General features: G+C 41.4%; 1 protein-coding gene across 6 annotated transcripts in view; it reads right to left on the bottom strand.

The window, feature by feature from the left end:
* The window catches only part of gria2b (glutamate receptor, ionotropic, AMPA 2b), a 128,775-nt gene that overhangs the window by 30,982 nt on the left and 82,422 nt on the right, over positions 1–15,371 (bottom strand). For all 6 annotated transcript variants that reach the window (XR_011924505.1, XR_011924506.1, XM_072434689.1 and 3 more), the window contains exon 4: positions 8,919–9,115. Coding sequence is in view for 4 of the 6 variants with exons in the window: in XM_072434689.1 (XP_072290790.1) it covers positions 8,919–9,115 (197 nt within the window). In the remaining 2 variants the exon portion in view is untranslated. The remainder of the gene's footprint in view (positions 1–8,918; positions 9,116–15,371) is intronic.

Below are 15,371 nucleotides of genomic sequence, written 5' to 3'. Positions count from 1 at the left end.
CATAAGATTAGGTTGTACATGTTCAGCTTCTCTTTGTAAATCTCTTTTTGAACCTGGAGCTTTGATTTGCGCCATTTCCGTTCGGCCCTGCGGCACTCCCTTTTCTGTGCCCTGACCCAATCATCATTTCTCCACGGCGCCTTCTGCTTATTTTTAACCATTTTAGTCTTTATAGGGGCGATGGTGTCCAGAACATTCAAAACACTAGATGTAACAGAGTTCAACAAATCATTTACATTAGAACATGAGACATTTTCAAAGTTTATCATTTCCATAAACAGTGCACATGTGCCATCACTTATGTGTCTCCTCTGAACAACTGCAGGACCAACCGGAGGTTGGGGAGAAACAGACAGGTCAAAGAAGACACAGAAATGATCAGACAGAGCAACATTGATCACATTAACATTTGAAATATTTACCCCCTTTGTAATTATGAGATCTAGAGTGTGTCCTTTGCTGTGGGTGGGGCCTCTCACATGCTGAGTAAGACTGAAGGTTTCAAGGACAGCATCAAGCTCTTTAGCGTTTCTGTCACAAATATTATCAACATGTACATTGAAAACACCTGTAATGACCAAACCATTAAAGTCTGTGCATACGACTGAAAGCATCTCAGTAAAATCATCAATAAAACTTTGGCAGTGCTGGAGAGGCTTGTATAAAACAATGAAGAGAATGGATGGAGAGCGTTTTAGCTCCATTTTAAAGGATACATACTCAAATGATGAAAACACCCCAAAAGACAACCTGCGGGTAATTATTTCACCTCTAAAGACAGCACAGACTCCACCCCCTTTTTTGTTTTCTCGTGTTTCAGATTCAAACTTAAACAAAAACTTAAAGTTGTAACTTATCTTCTTATCTTATCTTCCATAGTCATTAGTTTAGTTGTAAAATAGAAGCTGCTGCTGTAACAAGAACCAGACCTGTAGTCAAATAAATGATCAAAATGAATCAAATGCAAAGTCTGATTGTATGTACAATAATCGCCTGTAAGTAATGAATATCATAAACACACATGTTGGTGTAATCCCTCATTCGTCCAGGCGTGTTCCATAGTAGAAAAAGCTTCAGTTGTAGTCATCTGGACTCAGTTTGAAAAAATAGACGTTTCGACTCTCATCCAAGAGTCATTGTCAATAACAGAATTTAGGTCGAGAACTCCGATATTAATGCTGTTCTGTGGTAAGACCCGCCCATTGGGAGGAGCCTTCCTGAAGTAGAAAGAGTTGTTTGTTTCAACAGAAACTCCCCCTTGTATCTACCGAACTAGCCTATTCAGAATCTTAATGGGCTATTAGAAACCTCTTTGTCTTTGTGAGACCCTGGCTCAACCACCCTGAGTACCTGATTAGCATCTACATGTCCTGGTCCTGGTCCTCTACCTTTCCAGGGGTTCAGTAACCCATTATAAATAACAGGAAGATGAAACCTAAGCCCTCCATTTCTGTTTAAAGAAGGTCTTTCTTTTTTAACAAAAATAGCTTCCTTGACTCCTCTTTCAAACCATCTTTTCTCCTGCTTAAAACCTTCACCTCACCGTCTTCAAACGAGTGATTAGAGGCTTCAAGATGGAGATGCACGGCGCTCTGAGGTCCTGAACTAGTATTTCTTCTGTGCTGATAAAGCCTCTTGTGTAGAGGCTGTTTCGTCTCACCTATGTAACGTTCTTTACAGCTTTCTTCACTGCATTGGATCGAATAAACTACATTGCTCTGTTTTTGAGTCGGCAACTTGTCCTTTGGGTGAACCAGTTTTTGTCTTGAAGTGTTTCCTGGTTTAAAATAAACAGGGACTTCGTGTTGTCTAAAAATTCTCTGCAGTTTTTCCGACAGGCCAGACACATAAGGGATAGAAACACCCTTCCTTCTCTGTTCAGTTTCCCTTTTGTCCTGCTTCTTGGTTCTCTTCACTCTGTTGAGGGCCCAAGCGGGGTAACCACAGGCTGAGAGGGCATTTCGGACATGTTTTTCCTCTTTCTTCTTGCCCTCTGAGCTGGTGGGCACACCTTGAGCTCTGTGTTGTAAGGTTCTGATCACCCCCAGCTTGTGCTGTAGTGGGTGGTTGGAACCAAAGAGCAGATACTGGTCCGTGTGTGTAGGTTTCCTATATACTTCTATTTGGAGTTTCCCGTCCTCTCCTCTGATCGTGGAACAATCAAGAAAGGCCAAGCGATTCTCCTTAGCGTCTTCTCTTGTAAACCTGATATGTGGGTCCACAGCATTGATGTGATCAGAGAAGGTTTCCAGCTCTTGTTTCTTGATTGTTACAAAAGTATCATCGACATAGCGGAGCCACAGTTTTGGGGCGGAGCCTGAGAATGAGGACAGTGCCTTCTTCTCAAAGTGCTCCATGTACAGGTTGGCCACTATGGGAGAGACGGGCGAGCCCATGGCACAGCCATGAATCTGTCTGTAAAATTGTCCCCGGAATTGAAAGTAAGTGGTGTTCAGACAGATGTCCAACAGTTTACATATGTGTTCAGGTGTCAGTTTGGTCCTTTCCTGTAGGGTGGTGTCTTCCTGCAGTCTGATCCTCACTGCTGCTACTGCATCAGAGGTCGGGATGCAGGTGAACAGGGACACAACATCATATGAAACCATGAGGTCATCTGGGTCCAGTTGGAGATGTTTCACTTTATCCACAAAGTTGTGCGTGTTTTCCACATGATGTACCGAATTCCCCACAAGCGGAGCCAATATAGTTGTTAAATGCTTGGCCACATTGTAAGTGATGGAATCTGTGCTGCACACTATGGGTCTGAGTGGAACCTCCTTTTTGTGTATTTTTGGAAGGCCATAAATGCAAGGCATGGCTTCACCAGGATACAGTCTGTAATACAGAGGCCGGTCTATCGCTTCCTCTTTTTCCAGCCTTTGTAAACAGTCTATCACTTTCTTCTTGTAACCACTGGTCGGATCTCTTTTCAAGCGCTCGTATGTGGTCGTGTCCTCGAGGAGGGTGTGGACTTTGGCTTCGTAATCAGCTGCGTTGAGAATCACAGTGCAACGTCCCTTGTCTGCTGGGAGGATGTTGATGCTATGATCTTTTTCCAGTGCTGAAAGTGCTTTCCTCTCTTCAGCTGTGATATTTGAAGGCGGTGGTTTGGCACTCTTCAGGGTCGCTGTGACACGTAACCTCAGGTCTGCAGCCTCCGATTCAGTCATTTTGTTGTTCCTAATTGCAGTTTCAGTGGCTGTGATGTAGTCCTCTGTAGGGATGTGTTTAGAGGTGACAGAAAAGTTGAGCCCTTTAGAGAGCACCTCCTTTTCTGCCTGTGTCAGAACACGATCTGATAGGTTCTTAATCCAATTGTTTTTGCTGGTCGCTAATTTGTCTGTCTCAGTCCTAATGTCTAGCTCGACCTCACCTGCATTCTTTTTGTTCAAAAGAATGTTGAACTTCTTGATTTGGCGTTCTTTGCTCTTCCTGTGCTGTGCTTCTTGTGCTGTCTGTGTAAACTCCAGCACTCTTTTGAAAGCTTCTTCAGGGAGTATGCTGGTTAATTTCTCCTGTAAAGTTCCTGTTCTGCCTTTCAATTTATCAATTCTGACGTTGTTTTCCTGGATCCTTTCACTGAGCATCTGCATAAGGCTCCTTCTCCAAATCCTCTCTGCTCTGTGTCCTCTGACCGGTGATTTGATCTGCAGGCTCTTCGGGATCATGTTGTTCTGTCTGCATCTAAGATTGAACCTCAAGTGATTCCTGTTGTCTGCTAGTTTCCTGGCTACAGATTCGAGTTCCCGAACTAAATCCAAGGTTTTTGGCCCAAAATTCTTGGAAATATGTGGGTGTAATCCCTCATTCGTCCAGGCGTGTTCCATAGTAGAAAAAGCTTCAGTTGTAGTCATCTGGACTCAGTTTGAAAAAATAGACGTTTCGACTCTCATCCAAGAGTCATTGTCAATAACAGAATTTAGGTCGAGAACTCCGATATTAATACTGTTCTGTGGTAAGACCCGCCCATTGGGAGGAGCCTTCCTGAAGTAGAAAGAGTTGTTTGTTTCAACAGAAACTCCCCCTTGTATCTACCGAGCCTATTCAGAATCTTAATGGGCTATTAGAATCCTCTTTGTCTTTGTGAGACCCTGGCTCAACCACCCTGAGTACCTGATTAGCATCTGAATGTCCTTTACCTTTCCAGGGGTTCAGAATCCCATTATAAATAACAGGAAGATGAAACCTAAGCCCTCCATTTCTGTTTAAAGAAGGTCTTTCTTTTTTAACAAAAATAGCTTCCTTGACTCCTCTTTCAAACCATCTTTTCTCCCTGCTTAAAACCTTCACCTCACCGTCTTCAAACGAGTGATTAGAGGCTTCAAGGTGGAGATGCACGGCACTCTGAGGTCCTGAACTAGTATTTCTTCTGTGCTGATAAAGCCTCTTGTGTAGAGGCTGTTTCGTCTCACCTATGTAACGTTCTTTACAACTTTCTTCACTGCATTGGATCGAATAAACTACATTGCTCTGTTTTTTGAGTCGGCAACTTGTCCTTAGGGTGAACCAGTTTTTGTCTTAAAGTGTTTCCTGGTTTAAAATAAACAGGGACTTCGTGTTGTCTAAAAATTCTCTGCAGTTTTTCCGACAGGCCAGAGACATAAGGGATAGAAACACCCTTCCTTCTCTGTTCAGTTTCCCTTTTGTCCTGCTTCTTGGTTCTCTTCACTCTGTTGAGAGCCCAAGCGGGGTAACCACAGGCTGAGAGGGCATGGGGTGTGCCCACCAGCTCAGAGGGCAAGAAGAAAGAGGAAAAACATGTCCGAAATGCCCTCTCAGCCTGTGGTTACCCCGCTTGGGCTCTGAACAGAGTGAAGAGAAGATAGATTCGGTAGATACAAGGGGGAGTTTCTGTTGAAACAAACAACTCCTTCTACTTCAGGAAGGCTCCTCCCAATGGGCGGGTCTTACCACAGAACAGCATTAATATCGGAGTTCTCGACCTAAATTCTGTTATTGACAATGACTCTTGGATGAGAGTCGAAACGTCTATTTTTTCAAACTGAGTCCAGATGACTACAACTGAAGCTTTTTCTACTATAAACACACATGCTTCTTATGAGCAAATTGTCTTTTTATTTTAAGTTCAGAGCATTCATTGTTAAACCAAATAAACTTTAAAGATTTAATTGGCTATGGACAACATTAATGCATACTGTTATTTAGTGTAAAGTGCTGTTTTATTTGGAAGAATTAACAAAAAAACATTTATATTAAGTTTTTATCGTTTTATTCTGTGTTTTGTGAAGCACTTTGTGACTGCTGTCTGTGAAAGGTGCTATACAAATAAAATGTACTTACTTAATTACTTACAACGGTATTGTCCCGTCTCTAACTCATTTACATTGTGCGTTTCATTTTCAGACATGAATTATCTTAAGTTATTTACTCTCACAGAACAAATCAACACAGCGCTGGACACCTCTAGATCTGGGAAATTTGAACGGTAAATGTAGATCAAAATCTCCAGTACTTGTCAAATAAAGGATTGAATTGCATTAAAAAAAAACACTTAGACCTCTTTCTACCTCATTAGAGTTCCAATAGAGGTGTTTTATAGTAATTAGTTGCTATCATCCAAACATTTACAAGCCGCCATTGTTTTTTTTAAAGCGAGGGAACAGGAGTAATGCCCCAATTTGGAACTTTACTCCACTTTCTTGTCTGATCATACTTTTAATACTGTTAAATATTTGTCAGTTAAAAAAAATGTGATTAAAGTTGTTTCGGCCAATTAAGCATCAACTGGATCAAAGTTACACCAATAGCTCAAAAAGTCAATTTTGTGTCCAGGTAGTTTTGACTGTTTTACCTAGAATGTTCCACAGCATGTTGCAGGTCGTATTTGTATTAAGTATTTGTGGACTGTCACTGTAAGAATCTACTATTTTCAAAGTATGTTTAGTTGTTTTTTTCTGCTGATTAAAAAAAAAACACCTGTAATTGAAAACATGCAGCTAGATAATTAACATAATTACTGTGGATTATTCCAGGCAAAACAACATCTCCCAGAAGACCTCCTCTTTGATGAATGATATGCAGCCTCCAGGGCCACGTGCAATGATTTGATTGTTCCTCCCTCAAACTGGACGCGTCCCTCTGCTTGGGAACAGGGGGAATAAAAATAGCCCGTTCAGTGCTTTGTTTGGCCTTAATTACACTTCTGTTTATGGCCGGAATGAAACATTAGTCTAATTGTTATGGGCCTTTGTACATCTGCTGGACCTCTCCGCTTCTTCTCACTAAACATTTCCACACACATTGTTTTCACACAGGACAATGGCGCCTGCAGCGCCTGCTTTGCCCAAAGAAATGACTTTGAAGCTACGTTTGTTGTCCAGCTTAAGTCTTATTACAAAACTGCATGCAGAGCTTACGTTTTGTTTTCTAATTACACTTTTAAACTTGGTGAATGGAGTTTTAGAACAACAAGCCACTGATTGAATTGTGCAACATCACATGTATCATTAACATCGGGGAGTGTCTGCAGAGCCGCGCGCCGCGGCTCCTGAAACTGCAGCGCTATTTCACCGCGTTTTAGCGCCGTTTTAGACCACGCCGGGTTAAAGTTAGGGTTAGGGTTAAGGTTAGGGTCAGGGTCAGGGTTAGGGTTAGGATTAGGGTTAGCCATGAGGCTTTAAGGGAAATGCCGCAGTCCCTGAAACTGCGCGGCTATTTGACCGCGCCGCGGCTCTCCAGCCATGGCCTTAACATTAAAGGAGTACTATGCAACGTTCTGGTGGAACGTCTGCTGACTGTGTCCATGGGCTTTTTAGTGCTTTGCCTGTAATGTTCCACAGTACGGCATAAAGCATACACATCTATTTATTCAATTACGAGTCTTTTTATTGCTCAAAAACAAGCATTTTCATGGTGGTTAGTGGGCTTATTTCTCCACAGATCTGACCTGTAACTTGGTCTGGTAGTATCTTGTAGCTTGTTTCCATGGAGATAGTCAAGTTTATGCAATACTGTGAAATATTCCAGGAAAAGCAATAATGGAAAAGAATGGAAACTAAAAGATGGCAGTTGTTTTTATTGATATTGCCCTCTGTTTTGGCATTTCATTTAAACACAAAGATATAATTCTTTTGTTATTTTGTATCATATGTACACTCCTTGTAATGTGATTTGGTGTTAGCACTCCATCTAATGGCAGTAGTGGGAATGAACCTAGGAAGGAAAAACATAATTTGAGAAACAAACGCAACTTGATGGATGAAATGCTCAACACGAACAAGTCTAGGGATTATTTATGGACTTCAAAACAGTGCTTTCCCCCTGTCAAGCAGACAAGAGGGCCTCAAAATCAGTACGAATGTGTGAGTGAAGCTAAACAGTTAAAAGCTAGAGCCTAATGCAACAAGTCACATTAAAAAGTGTTCAAAAACATATATGATCCTGCTCGTTTCCAATAGGTTATCTGTATATGTACAGAACTAGATGTCCAAACTTGAATCATTGCAAATGTTTTCCAAAAGCAAATATCACAAATCACAGAGGCTCTAAAAGTGTCTTCCAAACTCCCGTTTGACTCACAAAAACCCCCATAACCCCAGGACAAATCCAAAAGTAGATCATTTACAGCGTGTGGGGACGTCAGCCCAGCTCAGAGGGGCCCCGTGTTCTCCACCTGTCTGAGCTCATGCCAGGTCATAATTCACTTCAAGTCCAAAAATATTAGAAGTATTATCTGGAAAGGTAAAATTACTTTAGGTACATACGTTTCAAACCGTGAAAGGAAGAGGTATGTGCTTGTTCCTCTCACAAACAGGTTTAGAAGAGCATTTGTTACAAACAATCTCAGATTAAAAGTGAACATATAATATATGTCACATATTATGTGTCAGGCAGCTGGGTTGGGATTAGATTAGAATCAGACACATCGGTCTGAAGTGCTACTTTACGATAGGCGCTAATGAGGAAAATGATATCTACTATTTTATACAAACAGAACCTGAGTACGGTAACTTTAACTCCTTACGGGTGGAATTATACTATATTCATTCTATTTTGTCCACACCTGAACTCACTGCTGCTTGATTTGTTGTACTTGAAAATAAAGCTGTAACACAATCATTTCCAGTCAAATCAACCGTTCTGTGAAGAACTATGGTCAGTTTGTACCCCAAACTCACAAATACACAAAATGAAATAAAAAAATAATAATAGGACTTTATGGATTCCACCTGGACATGTTTTCCTTTATTACAAAAAGAATGGTCAAAAAGCTCATATTAGTGTCAAACAGACCACACCTTCAGAAACCAGCTTTACTCATATATTTAACAATCGTGTCTCAGCTTCACAAAGGCTCCAGACAATTGTTTGTGCTCCAAAGGGTTCAGGAACAGCTTCAGTTATAATTGGGGGTCATTTTTTTAAGGCGTTTTAGGAATAATAGACAAAATGAATAATTAAAAAACTTGCAACCTTCCGATTTTTAAAAAAAATCCCAGAATTATTGTTATTTTTTATAACATTTTCTACATTTATTATAAATGGAACGAATATTGAGTGGAATTCATCAAGGATGGATTAAATAATATATTGATTGCAGTAAAACACATTTGGCTTGTGAAAACATTAACAACACAAAACTAAATTACTAAAATGGCACTTATCTGTTTCCGCACATTCAATCTTTATAGGGTGAAGTGCACAAATTAACAAAAAATAACAATGCTTTTAATAGCCTTGCAAGCATGAACAAAGACTAACTTCATAATTAGCAGTTACTAAGCCAGATGCTTATCAAATTATTTTTTCATTATGAATTAAGTATAAAAGTGTTGATATTAAAACATTTTACCTTGCTTTTTGCATTTCAGATATTTGCAGGATAAAACAGCTCTGGATTTACAAAAGTTGAGTTCTACGACAAATACCCTTCCAGAACCCCAGAGCGTGTGTCTCACCTGGTCCATGATGTCCTTGACCTTGTCCTGCTCACAGTCCAGAATGACTCGGCGCTCCTTCTTGTTCTCCAGGTCTTGGAACAGGGAGCGGTAGGCCTCGTCTTTACGCTCGTCCTTCAGGTTGCCCACGTTTATGGCCGTGACTTGCCACTTCCTCTCGGCCGCCGTGTCCAGCACCACCTGCAGCGTCGTCAAGCCTGGACAAACACAACAGATATCGTATGGTAGTATCTGAAGAGTCTGAACAGTGACGCCGTCCTTCTCACAGATGAGACTGGAGGAGATGAGGAGAAGAGGGAATATGGATTGTGTTCTGAATACAAAAAAACTGATATGAGCGTTTTTGTTGTAACAGTATTTCCTCTGCATCACTTTACTCATAGTTGCATTTTGATTGATTCTTGTATGTTTGAGTAATCCTATATTGTCCTGCAAATGAACCTTGAGTGCGCAGAAAAATCCTGGTTTCACCTACCCCCTATCCTGTGCACGGACCTGGAGTTGGACCCATGACTAAAGGACACGTTTTATGACAGGAACGAGCGCTTTATTGAGAATCTAGACTGCTTTTTTATCTCCAAGGCCCCAAAGATCGACACTCAGCTATATTTAGATTACGCGCCGTGTTTATGCTTTTCATTTCTGGATTAAAAATGTCCGTGGATCAAAACAAGACGAAGCGAGAGCTGGAGCCAGGTGAGCGCCCTACGGATTGATTCATCAGTGCTAACAATAGAATAAACCGTTTCAGTCAGATGCACGATTGAGTCCGCGCTGGCTGTGTCTTGTTAGGATACGTGACTGAGCACCATGCATTAGGATACGTGACTGAGCACCATGCATTAGGATACGTGACTGAGCACCATGCATTAGGATACGTGACTGAGCACCATGCATTAGGATACGTGACTGAGCACCATGCGTTAGGATACGTGACTGAGCACCATGCGTTAGGATACGTGACTGAGCACCATGCGTTAGGATACGTGACTGAGCACCATGCGTTAGGATACGTGACTGAGCACCATGCATCGGTGTGTCTGGCCCTGAACGTGTGAGCTCACAGCCTCTTGAAGCTATTTGAAGCTATTGTCTTAGAATGCCCTCTCAGCTGTTGTTGGCGATGAGTAACTGTCATGTCTGCGTTTCACACGTGTTGAAATGAAGGCGACGAGCTCAGATGGAACGACAGAATGGAGTCTGTGCCCAGCTCCACGTCAACAAGCCTCGTTTAGTCGAACGCAGACCACGCACCCCTTTTTATTCTTTATATTTGTGGAAACTAAACCGTAATTTGAGGCAACAAATAAGACTCTTTTCACACCGCTGTCATCAGTGTTTATGTATCACTACTTTTCACATGTTTTTAAGACGGTAAAAACCAAATACAGCGCCCTCTAAGTGACATAATTGAGTACTTCTTCTTCCACCACTGTTGTATATTAGTGAGAAATTATATCTATCTTTATTTATCCAACTGCAGTAATAGTCTGCTCTCAATTAAACATGAGCGCGGATTGATCCTCTCATTGTGTCCTTGAGCAAGACACTTCACTAGCCTACGTGATTGATGGTACAGGTTGACAGCAGCTGTACAGTGAGAAGTGAATGAATTATTTAATGTGAAGCGTCTTTGAGAGTAAAAAAAAAATAATACACATAGACAAAAACATAAATACTCTTTTTATTTAGGGAGCGTCTGCAGAGCCGCGGCCGAAACTGCCATGTTATTTTTGTGCCGGCCGCGCGCCGCGGCTCCTGAAACTGCGCCGTTATTTGACTGCGTTTTAGCGCCGTTTTAGACCGCGCCGGGTTAAGGTCAGGGTTAAGGTTAAGGTTAGGTTTAAGGTTAGGGTTAGGGTTAGGGTTAGCCATGAGGCTATAACGGGCTATAAGGGAAATGCCGCGGTCCCTGAAACTGCGCGGCCATTTGACCGCGCCGTGGAAGATTGAAATATTTTACAGTTTACCAGAAAAGTGCTAAAATGTGCTGGTAAATGTCATGTTGAGATTAAAATATTGTAAAAAATAAAATTAATAAATAAACCCCACACACAAGAAAAAAAAGACAAAAGTATTACCCTACATATGCCATTGTACAGCTTTAATCTATTGACCTTATATCCAGAAATGATAAATTCTTCCACCACTTCCACCATTCTGGATATAAGGGCAACCACAGAAATATGAACTGTTTCATCTTTCTCTAGTGCACATAAATGAACATATTTTTTATGTATTATATTATTCTTTTAATTTCAAACTGAACGAGAAGAAACAAAAAAAACCTTATTAAAGCCGCAAGCGGCATCCAACGGCCCTCGCAGGCCGCCGGCCTTCCGACTCTGCGCTTTCGACTTGATAAAGATGGCGCCCTTATTGTGTTGAATTAAAAAAGAACTTGACAGACGGCGACACATTGGACATGGCCAATCCAGTGCAAATGAACACAAATGTCGGTCAAATGTGCGGGTCTGCCACAGAGAGACCGTGACACTTGGAATAAAAATATGGATAACTTTTGATGCCGCGCTTGTGTAGATGATTTTCCCCAAATATGAGCTTGATCGAGCTATTGCCCTTAGAGGAGTTCATTAAAGTGTGAAGCGTAAATGTGAACATTTCAGAGATTTTGCTGTTTTCCCATTTCTGACATATATTTGCGGGTCAGCCACACAGAGACCGTAGCACTTAGAATCAAAATATGGATAACTTTTGATGCCCCGCTTGTGTAGATGATATTCTCCAAATATGAACTTGATCGGACAATCGCCCTAGGAGGAGTTTGTTAAAGTGTGAAGCGTAAAAATGTGGTGATTTGAGCGATTCTACGATTTTCCCATAAGGATAACATGGGATGTTTCTGTCATCGCTACGGTTACGCCGTACAAAATATGACTTTGGCTCTTATACTTTTATGATCAGGATGGCAAAGTAGAATTTTGTTCAAAATATCATGTCATTTGGAAAAACTCTATTGTTTATAGGCCACTCTGAAGGCCAAATAGTCAGAATTCAGGGAAACGTTTGCGGCTCCGTCGCACAGAGACCGTAAATGTTATCCTTAAAATTTGGATAACTTTAGATGCCCCACTTGTCTAGAGGACGTACACCGATTTTGAGGTCGGTGGGCAAAACGCACTAGGAGGAGTTTGTTAAAGTGTGAAACAGAAAAATGTGGATATTCGAGAGATTTAGCGGTTTTCCCATAGGGATAACATGGGAGGTTTATGTCATCGCTACGACTACGCCGTAAACATTAAGGCATTTGTCTGATTGGCTTTTTTGATCGCGACGCCAAAATAGAATTTTAAAGTAAAGTTTAGAAAATTTTGGTAAAACTAATTTTTGACCTTCAATGTTAATTTAAAGGTCACTCTGTAGGGGGCGCTATCACGCCCATTTCAATTTTGTCAGCCTAAACTGGTCCAAACTAGAAAGTTGAACAACTGATTCAAATTTGGTCCTAATCGGACTAGTTTTGATCAAATGGGAGCAATTTTTAGATCTGCAATATTCCAAAATAAGTTGTCCAACTTTGCGGCTGCGCCGCACACAGACCTTAAAAGGTATCTCAAAAAATTGGATAACTTTAGATGCCCCACTTGTCCAGAGGACGTACGCCGATTTTGAAGTTGGTGGGCAAAACGCCCTAGGAGGAGTTCGTCAAAGTTTGACGTGAACAAAATGGCTAACACAGCGTGTTTTCATTTTCAAAGGAAGATGGCGGCCATAGGGTAAGTCTGGGGGCGTGGCCACAATAATATTTTTTTTTTGTCCTCACGAGAGGAATGCGTGTCCCGAATTTCGTAGCTTTACGCCAAAGTTGACCTCGGGGCGTCTCCCATAGGCGCAATGTATTTTGACTTTTGTCGGTGGCGCTGTCGCGCCATTTTTTAACGAAAAAAAAAATGGCCCAGAAAAAATAAAATTTTTCGCCGATTCTGAATTTTGGGCAAAGTTTGGTGAGTTTTTGAGCATGTTCAGGGGGTCAAATTAGAGATCAAAGCGCTGAAGAAGAACAAGAAAAAATATAGCCGCAAGCGGCAATGATCAGCCCTCGCCACGCCGCCGCCACGCCGCAAGAGGAGGGGGTGCTAACGCGCCCCAATTGTCCTTTTATTACGCCTACTGCTGAATCTGTGACGCTGTCACATCTTCTCCCCTTTGTTTTACCATCAAAAAGCAATTTTATTTTGAATTCTTGGCAAAATGTGCAGCTTTGCCGCACAGACACCGTGACTCTTTGAATAAAAATGTGGATAACTTTTGATGGTCCTGAAGATGAGTCTCACCAAATTTCAAGTTAATTGCGCTAACGCCCTGAGGGGGAGGGGTTCGTGAAAGTCTAAGGTGTAAACATGTTCTGGCGATTTCCCCATTGGAATAACATGGAAGGTTTCGGTCATCGCTACGGCAACGCCATAACAATTATGACATGGGTCTCATTGACTTTTTTGATGGGGCCAAAATTGAGTTTTGAGTCAAATTTCATATAATTTCGTAAAACTAAACATTTAACCTCAATATAAAATCTGTAGGGGGCGCTGTGGCGCCAAATTAATTTATTTCACCTCAAGTAGGTTTAGGGCAAAGAGTTTAACAACTGATTCTAATTTGACGCAATTTGGACTTTATCTGCGCAAACGGCAGAAATGTTAAATTTGGGAGATTTCTGAAATTCTAGCTACAGTTTGCGGCTTCGCCGCACAGAGACCGTGACAGGGTCAATGTAATTTGAATAACTTTTGATGTCCCACTCCTCAGTAGCATTTTCACCAAATTTCAGCTTTTTAGGGCCAACGCCCTGGGAGGAGTTCGGAAAAGTACAACGTTTGGAAAAACTCCCGAGTCATGCTTAGCCATTTTTGAAGCAATATGGCCGACATTTGGTTGGGCGGACGGCGTTGCCGTAACAATAATTTTTACTTCTCTTGTCACCATCTACCTCTGCGCCAAATTTCATGATTCTACGATCAGATTTTTTTTGGGTCATTTCCTATCTCTCAATGCATTTTTGGTACATTTGGGGGCGCTGACGCGCACATTTTTTTATTTTAGAAAAGGGAAATAGCCAGAATGTAGAGAGGCACGATTTTTAGAGGTGTGCAAATTTTTGTGACTTTTCGTCAATGTTCACTGGGTGAAAAATAGGGGGGTTGGTCCCGAGAAGAAAGAAAGAAAGAAGAAAGAATATTAAAGCCGCAAGCGGCATCCAACGGCCCTCGCGAGCCGCCGGCCTTCCGACTCTGCGCTTTCGACTTGATAAAGATGGCGCCCTTATTGTGTGTTGAATTAAAAAAGAACTTGACAGACGGAGACACATTGGACATGGCCAATACAGTGTAAATTAACACAAGTGTCAGTCAAATTTGCTGCGCCGCCGCACAGAGACCGTAGCACTTAGAATATAAATATGGATAACTTTTGATGCCCCGCTTGTGTAGATGATATTTCCCAAAGTAAAGCTTGATCGAGCAATTGCCCACGGAGGAGTTTGTTAAAGTGTGAAGCATAAATGTGAACATTTCAGAGATTTGGCGTTTTTCCCATTTGTGACCGTATATTTGCAGCTCCACCGCACAGAGACCGTACCACTTAGAATCAAAAGATGGATAACTTTTGATGCCCCATTTGTGTAGATGATATTCCCCAAATATGAACTTGATCGGACAATCGCCCTAGGAGGAGTTCGTTAAAGTGTGAAGCGTAAAAATGTGGTGATTTTAGCGATTCTGCGATTTTCCCATAAGGATAACATGGGATGTTTCTGTCATCGCTACGGTTACGCCGTACAAAATATGACTTTGGCTGTCATACTTTTATGATCAGGATGGCAAATTAGAATTTAGTGCAAAATGTCATGTTATTTGGAAAAAACTCTATTGTTTATAGGCCACTCTGAAGGCCAAATAGTCAGAATTCTGGGAAACGTTTGCGGCTCCGTCGCACAGAAACCGTAAAAGTTATCCTTAAAATTTGGATAACTTTAGATGCCCCACTTGTCTAGAGGACGTACACCAATTTTGAGGTCGGTGGGCAAAAAGGCACTAGGAGGAGTTCGTTAAAGTGTGAAACAGAAAACTGTGGATATTCGAGAGATTTAGCAGTTTTCCCATAGGGATAACATGGGAGGTTTATGTCATCGCTACGACTACGCCGTAAAAATTAAGGCATTTGTCTGATTGGCTTTTTTGATCGGGACGCCAAAATAGAATTTTGGGTAAAGTTTAGAAAATTTTAGTAAAACTAATTTTTGACCTTCAGTGTTAATTTAAAGGTCACTCTGTAGGGGGCGCTATCGCGCCCATTTCAATTTTGTCATCATAAACTGGTCCAAACTAAAAAGTTGAACAACTGATTCAAATTTGGTCCTAATCGGACTTGTTTTGATCAAATGGGAACAATTTTTAGATCTGCAATATCCCAAAATAAGTTGTCCAACTTTGCGGC

This window comes from Eucyclogobius newberryi, unplaced genomic scaffold (genome assembly GCF_026437365.1).
Source record: "Eucyclogobius newberryi isolate DKJ021-1_F unplaced genomic scaffold, fEucNew1.0.hap1 SCAF_11, whole genome shotgun sequence".
NCBI lineage: Eukaryota > Metazoa > Chordata > Actinopteri > Gobiiformes > Gobiidae > Eucyclogobius > Eucyclogobius newberryi.
This window is presented reverse-complemented; position numbering and strand designations above follow the sequence as displayed.